At 35.9% G+C, this 27,158-nt stretch overlaps 2 protein-coding genes across 3 annotated transcripts in view; both read right to left on the bottom strand.

The window, feature by feature from the left end:
* The window catches only part of LOC102479306 (apomucin), a 61,013-nt gene extending 57,750 nt beyond the window's left edge, over positions 1-3,263 (bottom strand). For both annotated transcript variants that reach the window (XM_027767773.1, XM_027767774.1), the window contains exon 1: positions 3,179-3,263. In XM_027767773.1, coding sequence (XP_027623574.1) covers positions 3,179-3,203 — 25 coding nt within the window. In that variant the 5' untranslated portion in view covers positions 3,204-3,263. The remainder of the gene's footprint in view (positions 1-3,178) is intronic.
* Positions 3,264-3,360: 97 nt separating this feature from the next.
* On the bottom strand, positions 3,361-26,927 carry LOC102483239 (mucin-19). The gene is made up of 15 exons (XM_027767772.1): positions 26,766-26,927; positions 24,261-24,500; positions 24,027-24,183; positions 22,276-22,401; positions 21,330-21,471; positions 20,642-20,673; positions 20,048-20,077; positions 18,979-19,020; positions 18,425-18,457; positions 17,353-17,397; positions 8,276-8,305; positions 6,983-7,078; positions 6,639-6,713; positions 3,714-3,809; positions 3,361-3,545 (listed from the first exon to the last, which is right to left on the bottom strand). Exons 2-15 carry the CDS (start codon positions 24,426-24,428, stop codon positions 3,361-3,363), a joined length of 1,257 nt encoding a protein of 418 aa, XP_027623573.1. The 5' UTR covers positions 24,429-24,500; positions 26,766-26,927.
* Positions 26,928-27,158: the final 231 nt, after the last annotated feature.

Here is a 27,158-nt window from a genome sequence, read left to right as displayed (position 1 = left end):
TCTTTCCTGATTGAGAGAATCTGTACCAGTGTTAAAATCCCTGATTATACTTACTTGCTGCTCATAATAAGCTTGTTTATTAGTTATTTGTCTAATATTCAGATATTGGAGCCTAGTGGTTCTCAGCCCAGGTGGCATATTGGAACTAACTGGGGCTTTTAAGTAATACTAGTTAAGGCACTGGATTCCCATATGGCTTACTATAGTTTGAGTCCTAGACCCGGTGGCTTGAAAATCATGACAAATAAATAAATAAAGAGTGTTAAAAAAAAAAAAAACTGATGCCTAGAGGCCAACATTGTTGTTAAGGCACTGGACAACAATGTGGCCCACTGTGGTTTGATTCCCACACCTAGTGGCTTGGAAATCATGCCAGGCATGTGTGTATATGCATGCTTAAAAGTCCCAAGAGGAGAATTAGAGAAGAGATTACAGTGTGCCCATTCATCTCAAGGGGTGATTTCTCACTTGCCCTCTCATTGTCTGTCTCCATCTTTCTCTGGCAAGTGCATGCACCGAGGACAGTAATAATAATAATAATGATGATGATGATTCTCTAGCACATGGTGTAGTGTTTATGTCACTGGATTCCCACGCGGTTGACCATGGTCTGAGTCCCAGAGCCAGCATCTTAAAACTCACGCCAGGCATGCATGCATGCATGCCCAAAATCCTGAGAGGAGAATGGAGGAGAAGGGATTGCTGCATGGCCATCCCTCGTGGAGGGTGATTTCTTGCTTTCTGTCTCTCCATCTCTCTCTGTCTCTCACTCTTTCCTGATTGAGAGAATCTGTACCAGTGTTAAAATCCCTGATTATACTTACTTGCTGCTCATAATAAGCTTGTTTATTAGTTATTTGTCTAATATTCAGATATTGGAGCCTAGTGGTTCTCAGCCCAGGTGGCATATTGGAACTAACTGGGGCTTTTAAGTAATACTAGTTAAGGCACTGGATTCCCATATGGCTTACTATAGTTTGAGTCCTAGACCCGGTGGCTTGAAAATCATGACAAATAAATAAATAAAGAGTGTTAAAAAAAAAAAATACTGATGCCTAGAGGCCAACATTGTTGTTAAGGCACTGGACAACAATGTGGCCCACTGTGGTTTGATTCCCACACCTAGTGGCTTGGAAATCATGCCAGGCATGTGTGTATATGCATGCTTAAAAGTCCCAAGAGGAGAATTAGAGAAGAGATTACAGTGTGCCCATTCATCTCAAGGGGTGATTTCTCACTTGCCCTCTCATTGTCTGTCTCCATCTTTCTCTGGCAAGTGCATGCACCGAGGACAGTAATAATAATAATAATGATGATGATGATTCTCTAGCACATGGTGTAGTGTTTATGTCACTGGATTCCCACGCGGTTGACCATGGTCTGAGTCCCAGAGCCAGCATCTTAAAACTCACGCCAGGCATGCATGCATGCATGCCCAAAATCCTGAGAGGAGAATGGAGGAGAAGGGATTGCTGCATGGCCATCCCTCGTGGAGGGTGATTTCTTGCTTTCTGTCTCTCCATCTCTCTCTGTCTCTCTGGTGAGTGCACACACCCTATAGCAAAAATCTCTCTTAAAAAAAAAATGGTCCTTTTTTTTCTTGGGGTTTCAGATTCTATTAGTTGTGAAGGACTTTTCAGTATGTATTTCTAAAACTTTCTACAGTTGATTTTAATCAGTAGATGGGATTATAAAGCACGCCCCACTCCTGACTTACTGTCTCGGGACTTCTAGGACAGAAGTCTTGGAATCTGTATGACCTGTAAGCATATGCAGAGATTCTAGTGCCTGAACAGATTCTGCTCTCTACCTGTAGGGCTGTTATTCAATAACAGGCCTCCCTAACACCAGTCTCTTGGTGATCTTTTCCATTCTTTACAATGTTCCTATTCGAAGGAGGACAGACCCCACACATTCCTCAATAATCATTGATTTCTCCTTTTTTTTAAGGTTTATTTATTTTAATCATGTTAGAGAGCACATTCATGAGAGAAGCACTCTTGACAGGGTTTCATCATGCCACTGCTTACTTTGATCCTCCTGATCAGGATCTTGGGTGCATGTTTGCACTCATGCATCTGGTGTGTTTTCAAGCCTACCAGATCTGAACCCACAATAAGCTGTATGACTCTCAACACTATGGTTCAGTTGGCTACCAACTGTACCACCAAAGAGGGCCTGATTTCCTCCTTACTTAACTGATTTGCTGCTGTCAGAGTTTGTGGCTGGTATAGCTGAGACTCCAGAGCTAGCAGTAGTAGAACCTGCATAAACTGCTGTGGTTCCTGAAGCTAACAACAAGGAGATGGAGAGTGTGCATGTTATTTCCACCATCTCTGAATACTTCAGAATTTTCAGACAAAGAAAAAGAAAGACTATATCCCTTCAACTTTCCTCAACCCTACATTTTAAAACCTGTGAGAACCTGAATTTACAGCCCATCTCCTGCTGCAAGAGGGCACCATTGGAAGTGGCTATGGCATCATGTCCAGCCTAGCCAACCCTATCTAAACCTGTGTCCCCAGTGTTTGCTTCTTCAGGGGTACTACTACTCTAGCTTCAGGGATTGCTCCAGATGATACCCCACATGTGCCTAATTTTTATATCAGAGGGAAAAACAATCAGCTAAACATAGCAGAAAGTTATATCCTCTTATATAAGTAACCTGCTTTTTTCCTTAAAAAAAAAAATGCATGGATGCATCTATCTCATAAACTTCACTGGAGTGTTAAGTTTTTGTTCAAGGTAAGTCAGGAAAATCAGGTAACCCTGATGACGTACTGATTGCTCACAAGTAAACTTTCTTAGTAAAAGCTAGTAGTCCTATAGATAATTTGATGTCACTTACTAGAATTGCCTTGTGCTCTAGCATGCACCTTTCCCCACTTGGTTAGCTCCTGTCTTGCTAATTCTTTGTCTTCTACATCTATATGAATATTAATTCCTCCCTCTCCAAAGCAAAGAGAGAACAGATATATTGCCTATTCTTTTCCTATAATGCAAAGAGTATCTAACGCAATGTTAGATACACAACGCATATTTGTTGGTATATTTCTAATCTTCTGGACCCTTGACTTTGCACAGATAATGTCTGGATTCCCAGGAAACGTTATGCCTGACTAAATTTTGAGCAGAAGGCTCACATGTATCCTGACTGGATTTCCTGCTGTTTCAGTACCTGCTCTTCCAGATGTGTTTTCCATGGCAGATCCAGTAGTGACTGCATCTGCTCCTCCAGTTGTTCCTAATTGGAAGAATAATGGTGCTTATAATGCATACAGATAGGAAGAAAACAATCTTTCAGGAGGCATAATAGTTTATTCACATTGCTAGGTCCTAAAGTGTTCTCCTTGCTTACCTTTACTCAATCTCATTGTCATGTTCTGAGATCTGGGCAAAACTAGAGTTAGACCCCCACCACAGCTCCCAAGAGGGCTTTGTCTTGCCTGCTGGGTTTCCAGTACTGGAGGTCCCAATGCCTGAAGCTCCAGGTGTACTTTCCTCACCTGCTCTTGTGGTGGTTCCCGGGGACTCTCCCATCGTACCTAAGAAACACAGTACTGGTTTCAATATATAGAAATGGTGACAAGAGAGATTGGGAAATTCAAGCCAAAACTTCCATATTCTAGAAAGTTCCATCATTTATCCAAAAGCCTACATGTTTTGATAGTAGTGTCCAGTTAAAAGGCATTAGAGTATGTGTCCTGGCTTGCCTGATTTTCCTGGGCTTGTAGCTCCAGTGTCCATGTTTCCAGAAGTGCTTTCAGCTTTCTCTCTCACCGTTGGTGCTGTAGGTCCTCCTGTTCCTACTGATAAGAAACAGCAATTCAAAGAGTAATCTAGAAATTAATCAATAGATGTTATCTTATAAAAAATCCTTTGAGGCAGAAAATATTATTATTCCCATTTATCAGATATGTTTAAGTGACTTGCTTCAGGTAAACTAGTTCATCTACAGCAGATCCGGGAGCCAAACACAAGTGTATTAAGAGTCTGAAGTCTAACTAGTACCCTAACTAAATTCCAGTATTTCCTAGGGTAATGCTTTCAAACACACTATTAAATTACGTAGAGAGGGGCCAGAGCATGGTAAAGCAGTAAGACAACTAGACCTGCATAGGAATGCTCCTGGGTTCACATCCTAGGACCTCCCTGAGTATACTGAGTACATAAGTGAGCACCCATGGTATAGGTCGATTGTCACTGGGAATGGATCACAGTATACAGACCTCATTGGGGATGCTTATCTCTCTGTTTTGCTCTTTCTCATGGAAGAAATAAATTAATAAACTTATCAAACAATAGAGAAGCAAACTTTTAAAAAGTAGAAGTACACATAAAACACAAGGCTTTATTCAATGTACATAAGATTATTGTGTCAAACCACTGTTTTTAAATGCTTGTTTGGTTTCAGTTCTTATTGTATCGTGGACCAGTAACAAACAGTTCTGAATGGTATCCATTTGTGAATCAAACCTTGAGACGCTCTGTTCAAAACTATCACACACACTGAGATAGCTGATTGGCTTGTCATTGTTAGCCAAGGAGGAGAAAAAAAAATAGCCTTAAGTGATTCACTTTGAAGACTAGCTTAACATAAGTTGCTTAACTAGCTTGCTGATGTGACAAGCCCAGAAGGTACATATTCCTGAAAAATTCCTCAACAAACAAAACCCCAAAAATACAAGTCACCCTTGAGAAATGACTTCTCAATATGGTGGCTGGTCACCAGCCCTTTGCTCTTTTTACTTCCTGGTTTTTCTCCCTCCTCTGGACATATGGTAGGCCTTTTTCACAGGCTTGTCCTGAGTCTGTGCCTTAATAACTAATAAGGAAATAATAAAACTTAGGTGACATTCAGGAAGATTGTACAACCATACTACTCAGCCAGTGGGGAGCTAGAGGAGGGACTTGTGCACTAGTGAATAAAATGCTTGTTGTAACTAATTTGGGCATGCCTGCCCATCAGAAATCCAATCTTGCAAGACCACCATTAAAGTCTTCCTTCCCTGTATCTCATGTCTTTGTGTCCATTCTTTGTCATTGGACAGGTAAGCAGGTTTCTTACATCAGGTAATTACAATTCAGATTTTAAGAAATATAAATTAAGTGGTCATCACTGTAAAATTGTAATCCATTTTCTGGTTTAATTGGAATTAACTATTTAATAGTTTCTTAATTTGTATTGCTATATGCAGATTATATCTTTTAAGTCATTGATTTTTTATGTTAACTTTATCTTATTCCTAAAAGTATTTGTCATTCGTTTTAAACCAAGAAAATTGCTAAGGAAAAATGAGCATAAGAAAGATAAAGCCAGGCTAAGGATTTGTTAATAAACATACAAAGAAAAGTCCCATGAACACACCAAAACAAAACAAAACAAACAAAAACCATTTTTAATTGTATGTAAAAGGATCTTGATTTATATTAAAGATGACTAAAATGATTGAAGTATTTGAAGTGACATGGTGATAGCTAATGGAAATTCGTTTTGTCATGCTGTTGTGAGGGTGAGCAGGAAGGGAAGAGGGGAAGGAGTGGACATGTTAGAATAGTAGCTCTCAACATGACTGAGCATCAGGTGCCTGAACAGTTAGTCAATAGAATATTCGCTGGACTCCACTCCAACACTTTCTGACTCCAGGCAGGTGTGCCCAGAAATCTGCATTTTTAACAAATTTTCAGGGAATGCTAATGTTGCTGGTCCAGGAACCAGATCTTGAGAACCACCTTACTAAAGGAAAGCAAGGTAAGTAGATGAATACAAAGACTAGGTGAAAAATGTAGAACACCTAAATGAAAGCAGAGGCAAATGTGAGTAGAGCAGAAGAAACTTAGGAGGTACTTAGAATTATTAACTGATTGCATGAGAGGCAGGGGTGAATTCAGTCTTGTTTGTTTTTAATCAAAATATCTATGATTAAAGAATGGCAGTAATATTTTACTCATGAAACTACCAGTAATTAAAATTAGTCAATGATGCACAAAGATAAGAATATTTTCATCAGCCTTGGTTGGATATATACTCTTACATACTGACCATAGAACTAGCCACTGCACATGAGGCTTCGGATTCTGTGTTCTAATTCTACCTTTTCCAACTTGGAGACCTTTATTATTTACTCATCTCATGGGAATAATGACGTGAAACTACCAGGGTGTTAATGTTGATTAAATTATATGTTATGTATTTGGACACAATTCTGAAATTTATTGTGCCCTAGAAATACGTCATGGAGGGCCAGCGGGTGATGAAAAGGTTAAGGCACTGGATCCCGTATAGCTGCTGCAGCAGAGTCCCAGGCCTGGCAGCTTGAAAAATACACGAGCACATGTGCGTGTGTGCCCAAAATCCCAAGAGGAGAATGGAGGAAGAGGGACTGTGGTGTGGCCATCACCTTGGAGGTGATTTCACACTTTTCCTTTCTCTGCCTCTTTCCAGTAAGCATACATGTTCTACAGCAAAACTAAATGAAAAAATAAATGTATCACAGACATTTTATAAATACATATTAATTACTGAATATTCCCAATATTGCTTCATAGCTTTGGATACTCTGATATGTGGTCCCTGTTGTCAAAGGCTGTACTCAGAGAGTAAAGTTGATACCACTTGACCCATGTCTTTGTCTCACCTGCTCTGAAGCCTGTGTCAGTCGTAATTTCAATGTCATCTCCTGTGGTTACACCTAGTGGCATTCCAGTTGTCCCTGATAAAGAAAACATAAATGACTGGCTAAAAGAAAGTGCATGGGAACTACTAACTGTCAAGCTACAGGGCACATATAATTAATTATAGCATGATATACTTTTAAAAAGCAACTTGGGGAAAGACTACAGATATGACATTTTAATTATCTGTAAGGAATAATCACCTAAGTCTGATATGTTTTAGTTTGAAAAATATTGTCCTGAGCAGCACTGTCTGAAAACAGTTGCTTAGCTGGAACTAGTGTGCTTGGTTCTAAACTTAACTTACCTGATATGCCCCCAGGGCTGCTGATGGAACTCACTACTCCAGTTGTGACCGGACTTGCAGTTGTTGAGGTGATGGGAGTTGAAGTTGTAGCAATGCCTGAGAAAAATATAAAATTAACTTCTCATTTAGAATCTACTTAGACTTTATTACCAATGGGTGGGTTAACTGACCAATCAATTTTACAATAAAAAAAAAAAATAAATGAGTTCAGTAATTTTCTTCTTATTCTCTAAAATTTGATTCTAATATTATTTTCATGAAGATTTTGGTTACATCATTGCTTTCAACAAAGACATCTTTTATGCATTTTAAATTAGTGTGACCTATTTTAAAAGCTAAGTTATTGACATTTGTCTCAATTACTTAGCTTTAAAATAGGCAGAACCAGGACCAGCAGTTGGCGTAACGGCTATGTCTCTGGACTCCCATGTAGTCGACAGCAGCATGGCCATCCCCCCTAGGGGGTGATTTCTTGCTTTCTGTCTCTCTGTCTCTCTCTGTCTTTCTGGCAAGTTCACGTACCCTATAGCAAAAACCTCTCCAAAAAAACTAGACAGAACCTTGGGCCCTATTGCTTAGGGCTGATAGGAAAAATGATAAAACATTATAATGAAATAGCTAATTGCCACTTTTATAGTAAAACACCCAAAACAATAAAATATAGTATTAGGTATACACATATTTTTCTCTAAACCTGTATATTTTTAAAAATTTTTGAGATATTTAGGACTGTTGTAGATGCTATGTTAATAGTTACTGATAAGAAAGAAAATAAATCTGGTAACTGTATTATAATCAGTCAATATCCAGTCAAAACCAAGATGAACTCAGTGTTTTGTTTTGTTTTGTCTTGTTTTATTTGCCAGAGGGCATGTTTGCTTCCCATGGAGAGAGACAGGAAAGGGAGAGGTAGAAAGCCTCCTCTTCTTCCCACTGTAATGCTTTCTTCACCTCTCCATCTTGCCAGAATTCCGGGCACACACACACATGTACCCTGTGTGTTTTTAAGCTGTTGTGGCTGGAATGTATATCACATGGTGAGCAGCCATGTGAGATATGGCTGCCCCAACCACCACCCCACAGAGCTGACCAAAATTTAGGGATTTTTGTTTGTTCATGTTTTTTGTTTGCTTGGTTTTTAGTTGAAAAACAATAAGAAAAGTCTGGTGAACTACTTGTTTAAAATATTTTTTCAAAAGTCAAACTCTAACAAATTCTCTCAAAAATCCAAAGTTACTAGTAATTTATTTATTTCACATGATGTATAATCAGAAATGAATATACTTTACTGACCTGTAGTAAAATGTTCAGTGAGAGTTGCTCCTGATTAAAAACAAACAAACAAAAAAACAGAAATTATGTGAATTTTTCTGGGTTCAAGGAAAAAAAAAAAACTAGTAAGATTTCTCACCTATGAAATAGTTTTCAATACAGAGTAGTCTGTAATACTCCAGTGTTTAGATATCATCATAGTTTTATTTAACTTTTAAAATATTGACATTGCAATGTGTTTTCCAATGTAAAAGTCTGTGTGTATGGTTGTTTACCCAGTAATAAAGTAAATGAAATAAATGTTTATCAATAATGACAAAATCAATCCTCTGTTAAGCAGAGGCTGATTTTCCAGTTTGTGATTTCATTGAATTGGCTCTGCATCTGGTGGTCTGGAGCTTTCTTTTTTTTTTTCTATTAAGTAGCATTTAATCTATATGGGTTTGGGGAGAAAAAGAAAACTATTTCTTAAGATTCACTTTTCTGGTTTGACATAGCAGATTTGTGGAAATAATTTTGAAGTTAACAATAAACAACTGTTGTGGATTTTCAGTAAACTCCTGCAGGAAGAGGCCATGTTTTATCTTTGTATTCCCAATGCTGCCTACCCACCTATTGTCAGGAAATGTAGTAGGAGGTAAATGTTTGTTGAGGGGTCTGTGCACTTAAAAATAAGCCATTACTGGCTCAGCTACATGGTGCAGGCTGTGTGGGTGCTACTGTGTAATACTGGAGACTATGTGGGAAGGCTCCAGGTTTGTATCTTATGTCTGTCTCACAGTGACACAACTGTGATCCTGGCTGGCTAGAGGACTAGAAGACCTTTGCAAGGATGCTTATTTTTCCTTCTCTCTCTCTCTCTTTCTCTCGTTCCCTTCTTCCTCTCTCTTCCTCAATAAATAATGATGGGACTTCAAAAAGTCATGGAAACATGTAATTAAATGTGAGTATATTTTGGTACAAACAATTTTGAAATCCATGTATAGTTTTGCATAATACACAACTCCCATAAATTTTCTGAAAACCCCTTATAAACTTAAAAAAATATGTACTTTTGTAAATAATGAAGTGTCAGGTATTTTCCCTATTTCAATATTAACTTCCACTGAAGATCCCTGGAAATCTTTCTAAGTTTATTTAATACTGACCCTTTGCAGTGTTACACTTTTTTGTGTCAAGTATCAAAATTAGTATCAAGCAAGTAATTTCTGAAAGAAGAAGAAACTTCTTATATGATCTATGTGATCCTCATTCCTCATCCAGCCACTGTCCTGCTCTCAAGACTGCTGTCTGCAGTTCCCTATTCCTAGCACATGGTTCTTTCCACTCTGCTCCTAGTTAAACCTTCACTAGTCACTTCTCAACTCAATCACCTTTTCTTCAGTCTTCTCTGATCTCCCTGACCTCATCAAATCCCTTCTCCTTCATCCCACAATCAATTTTAATCACCTCATCATTCTTGTCATTGGATACAATTTTCCTTTTGTTTTTGTTATAACCTAATGGATATCCTTCTTCCAGTCTAGACTGTAGGCTCTACGAAGGCCGGGCCATGTCTACTTTAATTTGCTTTTATATCTCTAATGCCTATCAGAGTGCCGAGCATATCATCAGGACTTGATAAACATTTGTCTATATAATGAATGAGTGGAGTCAAAGTATTATACCCATTTTTCAAATAAAAAACTTAGCTGAGAAAAGATAAAGTGATTTGTACAAAATCAACTTCTGGTCTGTGGTAAAGCTGGCATTAAAATCTAAGTCACTCAGTACCTAAGACTATGACCCATTCTGCTTTGTTTATAATGCTGCTTCTATGTATAATACTTCACTTCTTATATTTTTTAAGTTTTCCTAATTAACTATTCACCATATTAATATAAATATTTAGAAATTAGGATAGAAAGACTATTAGGTCAAATAAATAATAAAATATTAGGCCTTCCCTGATTACTTTACAAAATGGTTATAAGTATGGTAAGTAGTTTGAGAGGTTTAGGTGAGAGTTCTCAAAATCAGTGTCAAGGTGTAGTTGAGAAGAATTCTCAAAATCAGTATCAAGCATAATTCACCAACAGACCATTTCAGAATTTGGCATTTCTTTTTCATGAATAAATGTAATCATTGGTCATTTGCATTACAAGTTCTTGCTGATCCAGACTCAAGGGTAGCACAGAAAGACTGTTACACCATGGTTCACAGAAGCTATGGAGATTATAATGATGCAGCAGGATAGACCATGATACTCCAAAAGATTTTGGTAGAGATTCCATTTCCCAATATTGACTTAATCTTTAAGAAATTCCAATGATCAATTTGAGTACTTTCAAACTGAAGCCAATTACATTGAATTAAAAGCAGCATTATTGTAAGGAGTAAAATCAAATCTCCCAAACTCCTACATTCATATTAATGGAAATATTAGAAATTAGGAGAGAAATGCTCGAAATCAACATGAATTTAAGGGGACCCCAGAGGCACACCATTGGTGGTAACGTATTGATCATATTTACCATGTGCGCAGGAAACATAGTTACAGGCCTTTTGTTGTAATTGATGGGACTAACATGGCAACATGCTCCAAAGCAGATCTCAAGGACCTATCTTTTATCAGGGTCATAGAGTTAACTAAACTAGTCACAGATTGGAGTACATACCAGTCAGGCTACTATGATATAGCTCCCTTTTCCCACGAATGAACTTCTGAAGATGTAAGTCTGTAATTGTCGATACAGCAATAAAAGTAGGGATAAGCCTTTACTAACAGGAATACATGAGAACCCATTTTTCTTCATGGTTTAACTACCAAATCGGATAGGTAAATTAGTATTGTTCTCATTCATTTTGACATCATAACCATTATAACTTCAGCTGACTTTATCATTACTTGTAAAGGAGCATACATTTTGGAAGTACTTGGTATTGCCGATTACTGTGTGTTAGCTTCTTTGTTGCCAAGATACGAACATAATAGATAGAACTACCTTTATCAAAATAGTGATAGCTCTACGCATTACATTGTATGATACTTTCCTAAAGGTATATCATAGTGACTGTACCCATTTATTTACCTCATGATAAGTAATAGCTAATATATAATATTCCAATTAATTTTCTAGCTACTACTAAGTATTCTGATTATTTCTAAGAACCACTTCAATTTTTATAAGGAAAATATCTTCTGCCATTTTCCTGCAATGGATTCTATTTCACTTAAAATAAATGACAGCCAAACTTATGGAAAAAACTGACTTATCCATATAAGTTCCTCTTATAAGTAACAGACTTACTACTGCAAATATTTACAGCTTTTTGAAAAATATTTTATTACTGAAATAAAATCTTAAAATGCATAAAAATTGGTCTTCATTCAGAAAATAGTATATCTGATTAAGCACTAAAAAATATTAAATTCCTCTACTAAAATCTAAATTCATTTACCTAATGAATCTTTTTTTACAACATTGTTTAATAGCAATAGAGTTGATTTTACTTAGTCTTCACTATGTGGGAGAGCTGCACTAGCATATTTATTCCTTTCTCAAATTCTGTAATGCAGGTATTTCTCCCACTTCACAGATGAGGAAACCAATGTCCAGAGTATTTGAGGGACTTAAACTAGGATCATGCCACCAGCAAGTAGAAGAGAAGGGAGTCATATCCTTACTTTTCTGATTCCACATCCTGCTACACTCAGCTGCCTCACAATAACAGCCTGATACAATTATTTCCTTTCTATGATCGTTGTTATTTTAGCATAAGCACATGATATAGACAAAATTTATATGTAACCTACAGTTGTAACATTCTGAGGTTTTAACAATGATTGAGAAAAAAATGTAAGTTGATATATAATATTGCTAGGAACAGAAAACCCACTTTTTAATTACACGAATTAGTATCCTTGGTAATCAATAAAATTCTGTTTTTAGTTTTAATAGAAACTTGCTAAACAAATTATAAATGTTAACACAAGTTACAATTTGAAGTTGGAATCTGCGACTGTATATTGCTATTTCAGTAACTGAAATTAATTACATTCAACTTTACTCTCTTTTTTTAAAAACATCAGAACACAGCGAGGACTGAAATCTTGGGGAGGGGGGAAGTCCTAGATTTTAATTCTTTCTGTCACTTTCTAGCAAGTAACCTTGCATACATAACATCTTTGTGCTTTAATTTACTTATTTGTAAATAAGAGAACATGACAACCACTTCACAGAGTTTTTTGTATCAAATGAGATAATTTGTGTCAAATATTTAGAGCAGTGCTCAGTAAATACTAGATCTGTGTCAGGATCAGTCAATCTCAAGAGGTAAAATCTCATAACTGCGTAAGATTTCTTCTAAAAATAACACTTATTAGAATGGTTGATTAAGCATCTCTCGAGGTATTTTAGCCCTTTGAAAGCATCTGTTCTATAGAAAAGAGAGTAGATCTATAAAGCATGGAAAATAATTAAGCTTTGTGTATTGCTTTTTTTGTACTTAAAAGTATTCTGGAAGTTTTTCCTAAATCCCTCAAAAATATACTTTATTTCTATTCTATTTACCTCAACAACGAGGTTAAGCTATACACAGTGATGGGGTTAACAGATGAGGTTAAGGAGACTGGAGCCCACATGGCCAACTGCTTGGTTTGAATCTTGAACCTGGCAGCTTGAAAAATACACTGGGCGTGTATGCATGCATGCCCCAAATCCTGAGAATGGAGATAGAGGAAAAGGGATTGTTGAGTGGCCACCCACCCTGGGAGATGCTTTCTCACTTTCCCTGTCTCGCTTTCTCTCTGACTCTATCTCCAATGATGGTATGGGCACTATAGTCAAAACAAAATTTTACTTTTTTAATTAAAGAAACGTATGGAAAGAAAATCATACTGTGACTTCTATCCAAGATTACAGTTTGATCCAGTATTTGATCCAAAGTACTTCAACTAAGAAACAAGTCAGTGGTAAAAACAAACAAACAAAACAAAACAAAATCCTGTGGTCCTGCCCAGAATTTTTCTAAAGTAAATTTTATCTTTCTTTTCAAAAATTATTGGCATTTATACTGAATTGATTTATTTTTAGACAAAGCAGGAACTAAAAATAAAAGCTTTGACTAAATTAATTTGCCCCACTGATCTTATTGGTTCAATTGGAAAGTACTAATGTATTATCCTAAATGAAAGTAGATTTAGAATACTGGAACTATAAGCCATAATTTCTGGGTGAAACGGGTTCTCACATTTAAGAAACGAATCTTTCCATCTATTGCAGACATTTCATGGAGAGGCAAGACCTATTGGAAATTAGGAACCTTCCTAGCTATTTTATACCTAAAAATATTAATCTTTTACTTTTCAGCCTCTAAATGTTTTTAGTTGATGCATATACTGTGTCTAGAAAGAAACAAATGAAACAACTTTGCTAATGTTGTTCAATGATAACTAAAGTCTTATTTTAACATTTTTATAAAATGGGATGCATTTTTCTTATCACTGATCAAGTAAGGCTTACCTTAGAAAACAAAATCATTATGTAGTTATGGATTCATCACAGTTTGTGAAATGTTGTTCGACTTTTAGACCATCAATGTCAGGAAAAGAAACAAGATGTGTTTTTCAAGCCTACAATTTGTGCAAAGCAATTGCACCACAAAAAGATCTTTATTTCTTTTGAAAGTATTCTAAAAGCAAACACCTTAAACTGCTTTACTTTCATTTTGACAAGATGTTTATCGGATGAATTTCGGGAAAAAAACACTAAAAGCAAAAAATATGTTGGTGTACCTCAAAAGAAAGTGTTTTATTCTTACATTGAAAATGAAAACTAATAGAATAGTAATTTTTTTTAGCATTTCAAAGTAAAACTGCCAGTAAAACACATGTAATACTTTCCAAGATTTCTTCTGATTATCTCTTCATTTTATATGGATTATTACTAATCCTCAGTCAGAAGTAAATCAACATATTCTATCCTAACATTGTTAAAATTCAGCAATGTCACATTTTATTCTGAATATTTTACACTCAATCCGAGTCCATAGCACAAATTGAAGCCAACAATTTATGATTATCCAGTTTAAAAAAATCAGCAAAAATGACCACATGGGAACTCAAAACTCTCAAGTCACAGATTCTGTGGGAAATGAAGTTATTATTTGAATTACTTCTAAATTCCCACCACTATCTAGGATATGGGCATAGCCTCAGAAGAAAGGCTGTGGAATACTAAATGAGGAACTAAGAATTAAACCAAGTCTTAACATTAATCATTATTTTAAAATTGAAATTTAATAAGTAACCAAAATTTTGTATGCCTCAGTTATTTGGAAAGTAGGCACTAATTAATTTATTACAGCAAAATAAAGTTACATGTACATTAATAATAAATGCTGGCCAAGTATTACTGATTCGATAATTTGAGAGGCAATATTTTCAATATGTTGGAATTCTTTCAGTAAATGTATTTAAATATGCTAATTTATGACATAATTGGATGATTTTAATGTGACAAAAGAAGATTTTAAAATTATTTTTGTCAGGACCAGCAGTTGATGTAATGGCTATGTCACTGGACTCCCACGTACTTGACTGCGGTTCGAGTTCCATACCTGGTGGCTTACACTTACACCAGGCACGTGTGTGTGTGTGTGTGTGTGTGTGTGTGCGTGTGTGTGCCCAACATCCTGAGAGGAAAATGGAGGAGAAGGGATTGCAGCATGACTCTCCTTCCTGTGGGGTGATTTCTCACTTTCTGTCTCTCTTTCTGGCAAGTGCACACACCCTCTAGCAAAAACATCTCCCCCACACACAAAAAAATATTTTGGACTCTTAATTTTAGATTGATGTTGAAAATATTTTCTGGCTTTCATGGGTATCAAGAAAAGAACACCTCTGATTTCCTATCATGCCAAAAAGCAGCTTTTCCTTGAGACCCTTATAACCTTGGGAATATTAAAATTTTTTGCATCTCTTCACCTAGAAAATGATAAAGGTGGATAGTTGTGAATAATAACAGTACCTAATCAGAAGAGTGTTGAGATTTAATGAGATATTGAATGAAAAGTATTTAACCAATCATTAGAATATAGTAAATCCTTAGTAAATGTTTTTATTAGCTATATTCTAATGTAGCATTTCGCAAGTAATTAGTATCATATTTACCGAGTATGAAATATCTCTTGGAATTGCAATGAAATTAAATAAAACATTAGGCTTCAGTAAGGCAAAGCATAAAAAGTTGCATATAATACTTAAGGGGTGCAGGGGAGAACTCACTAATGTAATAGTGATCATTCAACTTTATATTAGATTTTTAATTTTTAAAATTCTATCATAGAAATGATCAATAAGATTTTTAATAATCTTTTACATTAATGAGACAGTTTACATCTAAAACTGCACCAGCTGCTCACAAAATCCGGTTAGGCAACCTTCCCATGACCTCCATTTTATATAAAAAGTTTGCCTGCTACAATAAAAAGTGCTGACAAAAGAAAATCAAATATTGTGTTCACAACTGAATGCTTGAGAAAGAAAAATCAATACAAGGAAATGTATGTGTAAACGGGAAAAATTAAACCAGTTTTCTTAGTTGAGAGTCTATTTTGATATAGGATGCTGGTAGCATTATCATATTTTTAAAAATACTTCAAATAGTTATCCAGATGTTTTATTACTGAGGCATAGAGTCTATGGAATTCACTACAACAGTCAGGGAAATTTTATTTTCTTAAATGGTCACCAAGACTCAATAGTTTTAACAGCTGAATTAATGATTTTAACTAAAGGAAAACTAAATAACTGAGCCAAATTAATTATCTTGGAAACAGAAACAGGCTGAAAATGAGAAAATCAGCCATTGCTTATGACTGAAATAATATGTAGCTAGAAAAATTATTCTGCAGGGCATATGAAATAATACAGAACTATTAGGAAGCAATTGTTATTGGCCTTGGGAATGAATAATCACAGAATAGAAAAACAACATTGTTGAATTGTGTCAATCTTCCTAAGATTTCCATTAAGAGAGTAGCACTTTTTGTTGCTACCGATACCCAAAGAGAAAACTTGAGAAGAAATATGTTTTTTTGCTATCTTTAATATTCTAATACTGCACACTATGATGGCTGATACTGTAAGTATTTGTTTTTTGAATATAAAAATATATTAACAAATCACACAATAATGATAAGTGCAAAGTGCTCAAAATTATAACCAAAACTATATATTATATTATCAATGTATTATCCCCCAAATGGTCTTCATTCTTCATATGTCTTTGATTTCTACAGAAGAAAGATTAGCTCCAATAAACAAAATATACCAACTGTAGGATTTATTGACCATAGCCCATAATATCTAACCTTTGCCAGAAGTTCTGTGCTAAAATACAAAACCTGAATTCTAAATTTTTGATAGGGAAAAAGAGGCATTATTCATTCATTCATCTGTATTTATTGAGAACTATTATATAGGTCAACACTAGGTATGATTGGGAATACAAGGATGAAAAACCATGGTCTCTGACCTCAAGAAATTTAAGACTAGAAAAATTAATAAAAAATAAGAGAAAGAAAATCAGTGTTCAGTGGGAAGACTCTAATGATGGGACAATAGATATATCAGAAATAGTGTATATTTGGGAGAGTGAAATCTATGAACTATTTTCTCTAACATGCCTGGGAAGGCATGACATATATTATGGATGTAAATATTCAGTTACTTAAAATTGGTCTCTATATTTTCATTATACAATAGATTAAATATAATAAAGTGACAATATCACAAACAGAAGTTGGATGTGGAGTCACAGGGCAAAATCATTGGATAGCCATTTTTCTCAAGTTCTTTTTTTCTCATTTTTTCATATATGTTAAAGATACTGAAGCATACTCAACAGATTTTAAATTTTAAGTAAAATGATAGGATAGCAAGATAAACTCAGAAAGATGGATGATCTAAGGGGAAATTCAGACCTTATTTCAAAAATATAATCAAACTGATTTTGATTCTACTATATAAGTTGCTCTAGGTCTGTACTGGAAAAAAATATGTTTTAATCAGTGTAAAAACTTATTCATAATTTATAGACTGTCTGAGTACCTACCTACTGTTTCACTGTTTGATGTTGTAATCCCAGAAATGGATGCTGCTAAATTTGAGAAAACAATGGGAAAAGATAAGTTTTGTGAATAGAAGGAATATTATGCTTCTTTTTTTTTTGTTAAGCTAATTTTTAAAAAATTTTATTTACTCATTCATTTTATTTTAATTTGACCAGAGAGAGACACACATACAGAGAGATAGAGAGAGAGAAAGTGTGAAAGCAAGTCTCCAGGTCTAGGACTCGAACTGTGGTCAGCCATGTGGTAGTGTCCAGTGCCTTAATCACCACACCACCTGCTGTTCCCTGGAATATTATGCTTCTAAGGATTGCTATGGCAATATATAAATGAATCAACTTAAAATTAATGTTGTCAAAAAATTCAAGTATATAGGTGAATAAATGCCAAAATGTAGAATTAAAGTTTTAAAATTCACAAATCACAAGTTAAAGGTCAAAAAATTTATCATTTCGAAGTAATGGATATCTTAAATACCCTGATATGATGGTACACAATGCATACACATATCAAAGCATCACACCATACATCATAAATATGTACAATGATTATATGTTACTATAAACAAAATTATAAAAATCAGTGTAATAAAATATAAGATACTTATTTTGTATACATACAGTGTTTTGTTTCGTTTTTGCAAAAGCTTCCTCTAAAACATTCTTTCCAAAGAGAGAAAAAAAAGTGACATTTTCTGAAAATGTCACTGTCATGTCACAGACATAATACTGCAAAAGGAAGTTTTGGATGTTTATAAAAATTTCCTGGTATGGGACCAGCATATGGCATAATGGTTACATCACTGGACTCCTATGCATTGATTGTGGTTCTAGTCCCAGACTGGGAGGCTTCAAACTCAAGCCAGGCTTATGTGCATGTGAGCCCAAGACCCCAAGAGGAAAATAAAGGAGAAGGAATTTTGGCATGGCCATTCTTCTGGGAGGGAGTGGGGATTTCTCACTTTCTATCTCTCTTCTCTCTCTGTCTCTCTGGTGAGCACACAAGCCCTATAGCAAAAAATCTCCTGGTAAGTTTTGGTGGGAGGTTATGGCTTACCTGTGCCTGAACTACTGGTGACCAGTGTTATCACTATGCAAAAGAGGAGACAAATATTTAGAAATGTATGTTAAAATAGTATAAGAAGACAAGTTTAAAAGTATTTATTTAGACATGTTTAGAAATCTCCTGAATGCAAATAAATATTGAAATGTAACATTTTATTAGATGGTACACATTTCAAAATATTTTTATATTCTGCAGGCCATTGATTTAATTACAAATCATCTAATAAAGTTAAAATTCCCAGGTGTTAGTAAAAGAGAAATTGTCCATTATTTCTAAAGAATTTCATATACAATTTCCTGGAATGATCACTTTCTCCAAATCATTAGTATACAGAATGTTCTTCTTAGGACAGATATCCTTTGAATAGGGAAGACATTCTTTACTAATACTACAACTAGATGTAGGCTCTGCTGCTTAGCATGGGCATTTAGGAAATGAATACATAGAAAAAGACAAGTGTGAAAAGAGAACCCAGATGCCTACATAGTAAATTCTTCACTGCTAATTTAGATAGTGAAAAAGTAGCAAGTATTCTTCCCTTTTACCTGGTGTGCTGCTCAATATGGAAGTAGCCGTTGTAGTAGAAACTGTTAGAGAAAACAATATTTACAAATATAGATTGCTTGAATAATTTTGTTGGGAAATTTAATTCAAAAAATCAGTCTTTATAAACTAAAATTAAAATGTATAAATTTGTAACAAAATAACTTTTCATTTAAAGTAATATAATTAATACTGTATATTCTTGTTCATCGGAAATAACTTATCGTTGCCTGTTATTACTTTTTAACCAAAATTTCTCAGGAACCTTTGAAGGTCTATTTACTAGCCAAGAAATACAGGTCAGAACTAATACACGTGATAACTTAGCTTCAGGTTAAGTGACCAGCAATAACTAAAATTTAAATAACATTTTACACAGAGTTGCATTCTTTAAAGATATCATCAGACCTAAGACTTCCAATCTACTGTACTATCTCTTCATTGATGCCCCATCCCGATATCAATCAATGGGAAATAAAATCCCATCAAAATAAAAGCACAAAAGACAGAGATAAATAACTATGCAGCAACTCTGAGCGTACTCACATTGACTAGTTAAATGTCTCAAGAAAATGTTTGCCCAACATTCCCCTGAATGGACCCAATGAAATGGACCCTATGGCTTAATGGAAACACCTGAGTTAAGGAAAAGGCATTAACTATTAACTTGTTATTTCTGTGCTTTCAGATCATTAACTATTTACTTGCTATTTCTAGACTGATCACAGACTGATCATGACTTCAAAAGATTTACTCTGTGGAAGACCACATTTACCATTTCATTCACTTATTCAATTATTATCGAAACATGCAAAGCTTTGCATGATGATAATGAACTAGTAGGTATAGAGTACCTATTGTATATTGTGGTCATATTTCTAACTTAATTCATGAGAATATAATAAAAATATTTTGACAAACTTTCTAGTAACTGTTCATTTTAGTTTAAAATTTGTATATCAGCAGATTTACCAGCATATCTTTTACCTTCACAGATTCATGGGAAACTATACAGGATAATTCACAAGAAGAAGTCAGATATATACATTTAAAGCATAATAATGGTTTTACCTGCAAATGTTGAATTTGTAGCAATATTTTCTGAAATAATCACACATTATTATTATTGACAAGAAATGAAAAATCTTTTAAAAATTCTACATCTCTAGTTGTCCGTAAGTCATCTGTCCCTTTTTTGTATTTTACATCTAGCAATTCCTAACACAAAAACAAAGAAGTAGCTTATATATTCTTCTGAAGCTTATTCAGATTTACCTTTAGCATATGTTCTGCTCAGGAACGATACTTCAATTATTTATCTTTTTTTCCATAACGATTCTACACCATCCCTTTATTAATCTATTTTGACTGATGCCTCACTTTTTAATTCTCAGAACCTACAGGTCAGCAGGGGGCACACATGCAGAAGGTGAACCGCTCATGTGTGTCTGTCATTGCCCCATCTGACAGTTGTTCAAATGTGGCAGCCCTGGGTTGTAGTGTGACTCACCAGAAACAATCACACTGGGATGGAACTGTGCCAATCACCTGAGGAGCCTTCAAAACTATGAAGTACCTGCTGCCCAGGTGCTGAAGGTCTAAAGAAGATCCCAACCCCTTAACACCTCTCTCCTAAATCAATTAGAGCAAACCATAATGACTCACCACTGCACTCCAACTCCCCTGCAATGCAATAGCTGAAAGTAAAATTCAAAAAGAAAAAAGAATGAATTTGAAGTTTTGACTGCTAATGACATATATTTCACAACTGCAAAGCAACAAATTGTCCAGCAGTAAAATCACACAGAACCAAGAAAAATAATTGTGTCCACAGGAGGATGCTGTCAATTACTTGTGTTTTCCTGTTTTGTGAGTCCTAATCATTTCACTGTGGAGATCTTGGGGTTACAGGAATGGCTTCCAGTTGAGTTGCAAAGTTAGTTCTTACGTCATCAGTTTCAAACATGCAATCAGTTCACGGCCATGCTGCTCTAGTAGAACTCATCCATGTGCTTCCACATAGCTATTTGAAAGCCTTCCAACATGGTCTCATATGTATAGATTTAAAGCTTTCTTTTTTCCCTAAAACTACACTGTGACATTTTCTGTCCCATCCTCTACATCATTAAGTATAAGATTCAACAAGCCATGAGTTGATGTATGAGTTTTCTGAAAGCACAAAATAACTGATGTAAAACTGGCACTAGAACTGGCCTTCTCATTTAGAAATAATAGAAACAAAAATTGAATGTGTACACACACACACACACACACACATACACACACGGGATTTTTTTCCTGAGCAAAAATGCAAAAATCAGATTGCTTATTGGAAAATGAACAGAGTCTGTACCATGTTCTTCCACAGTTATCTTGGATCACTCCCCCTGCAGGTATGATGTCGTTATAGAAGCAGCTGCACTCAGATAAACGGACACATTTCATAGTGTTCTCATCCAGATAGGGTGCACTGTCAGGGCACTTAGCGTAACAACCTGTATGTAAAAATGACCTGCAATTCATATCTGTTGATTGGCACTCATCATACTGCATTATGGATTTGCAGAGTTACTTAAGTGATCCCATGAACTGAAATAGGAATGGCAGAACATCACATTCATAAGAACAATATATGTTATTTATAAAGATATGACTTTCTAAAAGGAATTCAGATCCTTTGGCAGTGAAATAGCAACCTGAGCACTCATACATTTGGGTTGATTTAATATTTTCCTAAAATGTTTCTTTAAAATGTATTTGTTAAATGATTTGCTTCTTTAATGACAGGCTTGTTGAACATAAAACAGATTTTGGTAAATGTGCATTATAAAATGGGGTAAAACTCTCCCAAAGCCTAGGGTTTAAAAAAATGTGACTTTTTTGGAAAGATCTGTATCACCTTATTTTCCTGTCTCTTCTTTCTTTCTCCCTAGGATATAGAGCGCTAAGAACAAAATACTGTCTACGTGTTGGATACAGTATATTGGCCTCTAGTCAAGCAAGATTTTTTGATAGGTCACATTCTGAAAATGCATTCTTACTAAACTACATTGTCTAAGTGTCTGATTAAAAAAAAAATGACAGTGGGATCATAGAACTGTACTCTCTTTTCTATTAAACAGATAAATTCTATCTAGAGAGCATGTTTCCAACACAGAAATATTAATTTCATGATAAATACCTATTCATTAAATTACAAAACATAAGACACTGACTTGGAAGAAACTAACACTATTTTCCAGTCTTAAAAACCAATATCATTTGTACTACTTCTTAGATATTCTTAAATTTTTTCTTACCTTCTAAAAGTGCAGAAAATTTCTGGCCAATGACTCGATCTTTGCATGTTTTTGCAGTGACCGTTCCACAAGGTTCATAATGCCAGCTACATTCCCCAGGAGCATTATAGTAATCACAGTAGACAGCTGTAATCCAATTATAGCAAATTACTTTCATTCATTATCTAAAACTTTTCACCTTTCATTTTCCAAACTTTTTAAAGGAGATTTTGAGTTAGATTAATAACAAACAGACCTAAAGTATATAATCCTGTCTTAGTATATGTGTCTGCAAAATAGCACTTACACTTGACACCTCTCACTATGATTGTCTACAGGTAGAAAGGTAACATTCATTTATCTATTTTATGTCATAATTTAAATTCATGTTTTCTTGTTTGGAGAGGGTTAGGTTTAGTTATTTTTACTCATGATCGCATATGTGCATGTGCAAGAGACAGAGAGAGAGAGACCCCCCAATGGGCCCAGTCATCCTGCAATTCTCTAACCCATCAGGCTCCTGAGCATGCATACATGAGCCTGGCATGAAGCCACTGTGGCCAGGATTCAGACTCCAGTCAGCCACGTGAGATACAGCTCCCTCTGAGCAGAACCTAACAGTTGTACCATGGGGCTGATGCCAAATATTCAAGTTTAAATTTGAAAAGAATAATCTCTGGCATAAATAAGCCTTTTCTAATGAAAAGTACAATTCCTAAAAGAAGTGACTAAAGATGTCAACAAAATGTAATGTGTATAAAAAAAATTAAACCAGGATTCTAGTTTAACACTTCTCATTTATTACATTTTCTCTCATAATATCATCCTTAAAAAGAAAAACTGTTATCACATTCCATATATGTATCAAGATTTAGTTTCTAGTCTGTTTACGTTTCATCTTCACATTGGGCCCTATAAAAGTTTTCAAGGAAACATAACATGTGAAGATTTCAATCAAAAGTATATGAGGCAAATGTTTAAGGATATATGAACATACCAGAATAGTTAAACAGTTAAAAGTATGAATAAGAAATATCCCCCCCGGGAACCAGCAGTTACCATAATGGCTATGTTGCTGGACTCCCACGTAGTTGACGCGGTTTGCGTCCCAACCCGGTGGCTTAAAACACTCCCGGTGCGAGTTCGTTCGTGCCCAAGATCCCAAGAGGAGAATGGAGGAGAAGGGACTGTGGTGTGACCATCCCCCCTGGGGTGGTGAGTTCTCGCTTTCTGTCTCTGTGTCTCTGTCTGTCTGGCGAGCACACGCGCCCTATAGCAAAAACCTCTCAAAAGGGAAGGAAGGAAGGAAGGAAGGAAGGAAGGAAGGAAGGAAGGAAGGAAGGAAGGAAGGAAGGAAGGAAGGAAAGAAGGAAGGAAGGAAGGAAGGAAAGAAAGAAAGAAAGAAAAAGAAAGAAAGAAAGAAAGAAAGAAAGAAAGAAAGAAAGAAAGAAAGAAAGAAAGAAAGAAAGAAAGAAAGAAAGAAAGAAAGAGAAAGAAAGAAAGAAAGAAAGATCCACCCCCCAGTATTCCATTTTTTTTTCCCCTGTGTATACAGGGATTATTTTAATGAAATTGAACTTGAAGTGCGCTGCCTGGTGCCATGTTTTTAAAGTTAGACTGTTTCCCCATCACAAACACGTATTAACATGTTTCTAAACCTTTCTAGGTAAGAACATGTGTTTTATACAAAATCTGAGAGGAAGACTGATTAAGAAAACAGTTCTAGCTAAGTATGTTTTTTTAAAGAACAGCAACATACGGACTTCACTTACGACAGAGATTTGGTTTTCTCCAGGAGACACAGACTCCCACGGCGCTGCACGCCTCTGCGTACATAGCCACGGCCGTGCAGAAGCCGAGGTACTTCCCTTCCATGTCACACGCGCAGGCCTCCTCGATACACGCATCGTAGTAAGAACTGGGGTCAACCTAGGCAGAGGATGAGACAGCACGTGAGTCTCCAGGAGCAAACCCCGTGCAAGCCGTTGCTTCCGGAGCAGTGCTACCTTGTTGTGGCAGTCGCGGAAGGTGCTGTCCCTGATGATCTCACATTTCCGCACAGCCCAGGCTTTACAGTACGGGTTCGAGTCACATGGGAAACTTTGAGCAACAGTATCAGAACATTCTTGACTCTCTTTCCAGCTGTTTCCAAACTCCAGTGCTCCAGCAGCCATTGATGAGTATCTTGTGGTGAAATCATCCTTGAGATCGCCATTGTTATTTCCACAGAGACCACACACTTTGCCCTGCATTGCCCAGAAAGGAAATTTTAGAAATGAGTTGTATTAGGACATAGAAATATCAGATAGATCATAGTTAGATATTGGGATTGTGTATATTGTATTACGAATCTCTGTTAAATTCCAAGTTTTGGATGGCAACTGTAATATGTGGATAAGATTCTGCTCCCTTTTCTTTTTTGGAGAGAGTTTTGCTATAGGGTGAATGCACTCAGAGGAGAGACAGAGAGACATTAGGCGAGAAATCACCTCCCCCCCCCCCAGGAGAGATGGCCATGCTGCAATCCCTTCTCCAGTCTCCTCTTGAGATTTTGGACATCCACATGCATGAGCCTGGCATGAGTTTTAAGTCTCTGGGTCCAGGGCTCAAACCAGGATCCACTACATGGGTGTCCTGCAATGTAACTGCTATGCCATTTGCTGCTCACTCCTCCCTTTTTTTTTTTTTTTCTTTTTGAGAGATTTTTGCTATAGGGCATGTGACTCGCTGGAGAGACAGAGAGACTGAGAGCAGGAAATTGCCCCTTGAGGGGGTGGCCACTTGCAATCCCATTTCCTCCATTCTCCTCCATTCTCCTCTTGGAATTTTGTGGATGCACACACATGTGCCCTGCCTGAGTTTTATTTGTTTTCAGAAAGGTTTTAACTGTAGGATGCGTGCACTCACTGGAGAGACAGGGAAAGATAGAGAGACAGAAAGTGAGAAATTGAGCCTGAGTTTTAAGCTGCCTGATCTGGGACTCAAACCACAGTTGACTAAGTGTGAGCCCAGTGACATAACCATTTTGCCATCTGCTGGCCCCAGATTCTACTTCTATTTAATATGAAGTATTCCAGATCTTAAAATGCTTTAGTATTAAGTAGAGTAAACATCCTAAGATTCAAAAATAATTATCACACACTATATCCATTCTTTTAAAACCATATTGTACATCTTTAAATGTAATCCAAAGCTATATCATTGATAAAATATTAAAGAAATTTTTAAAATGATATTTGCTAGTTTCAAATTATAAATGAGAATACTATTACATTTTTATATGTTCCAGGAAATACATTTAATTAAAAATATATCCAACTATTTCAAAATCATGACATGTAATAACTTTAAAGTGACCAAATATGGTTAAAGTCAGATGTCTTGGGTTTATTGTACTTACATTTCTACCAGATTTATCATCTTCAGTTATATTTTATATTGCCTAATAAGACTGACAAGGGGTACAGGGCTTGTCACCGTAATGGAGTCTTTCTCATTCTCCTACATTCCACTCCTGAATAATTGTCTCCCATTTTCTTTTCTTTTCTTTCTTTTTTTTTTTAGAAAGAGAAACAGAGTAGGAGAAAGAGAAAACATCCCCCAATAGGTGTTGTTATGCCACAGTCTCATCCCCTCCATTTGTTCATCAGAATTCGGAGCAGGTATGTGCATGTGTGCAGGTATTTTTCATGTCACTGGGGGAAGGATTTGAACTACTACTCACCATACGAGATCAGCTTCCTTAACCACTAGGCCATAGAGCTAGCCCTAATTTTCCTGCTTTAGTGTGATTTCTGATTTACATATAATCATTGTACACCTTTGTGGGATTTCCACATAGTTTTTAAAAGCATGATTATGTTATAGTATGTAATAATCAAATCAAGACTATAAATATATTTTTCATCCTTAATATTGACCATTACATTATATTGAGCATAGTTTTTTTGAAGTATATTTTGTTAACATATTTTACTCAGCTGTGAGTATATTGTTCCATCCCTATTTCACTTGTTTACATGCAACCTTGTGTCTGTTAATTATAGTATCCTCAACACTACCCACCCTCTATACAGCTTCTAGTATCTACCATTACTATCAAGATAATCAAAATATATAAGGAACTTGGGCCAGCTAGTAGCATGGCAGTTAAGGTGGCTGGGTCCTACATGTCCAGTTGCATTATTCAAGTCCCATACCTTGATGGCTGGAAAAGCATGTCAGGTGTATGTGGGTGCATGCTCATACTCCCAAGAGGAGGAGGAAATAGAGGACTGAAGTGTGACTATTCCCATGGAGGGTGCTTTCTCATTTTCCCTCTCTGTCCTTCTGTCTTTCCAGTGAGCGCACACACTCTCTGGCAAAATTTAAAAATCAAAAAGAATATATAAGAAATCCAGCTTGCCCACAAAACACTAATAATATAGTTGAAAAATAGGCAATCAATCTGAAAAGACAACACTAATTTTCAGTAACAGAAATGATTAATCACTTGTTAGTCATATACATACATTCCAGTGTGGATCCAGTATGACAGAGAGTCTTGTATTTTTGTCCCAAATCACAATTAATCCATTTGGAAATTTCAGAATCAAATACAAGCCAACAGTATGTAAGGAGTATGCATTTGTATTGACATCACATTCTTTACTTTCTGTAGTTTTGATTGCTGTTACTTTACCATCTTGCAAGACAATGTTCTGGTCCTATAAATGAAAAGATAGACTTAACAATGACAGCTTTATTTGGCCGCTCATGAGCTGAGAGAAAAAGGAAGTAAAGAGAAATAGCACTATACCTGAAAAGCAATTATGATTTTTCTTGAGCATGTAAGGCCATCTCCACAGCATGGGACACTCTCAGTTAAAATGCGGAATGTGCCATTTTCACGACCACAATAATCC

The sequence above is a fragment of the Tupaia chinensis genome, unplaced genomic scaffold (genome assembly GCF_000334495.1).
Source record: "Tupaia chinensis unplaced genomic scaffold, TupChi_1.0 Scaffold144624_1, whole genome shotgun sequence".
NCBI lineage: Eukaryota > Metazoa > Chordata > Mammalia > Scandentia > Tupaiidae > Tupaia > Tupaia belangeri.
This window is presented reverse-complemented; position numbering and strand designations above follow the sequence as displayed.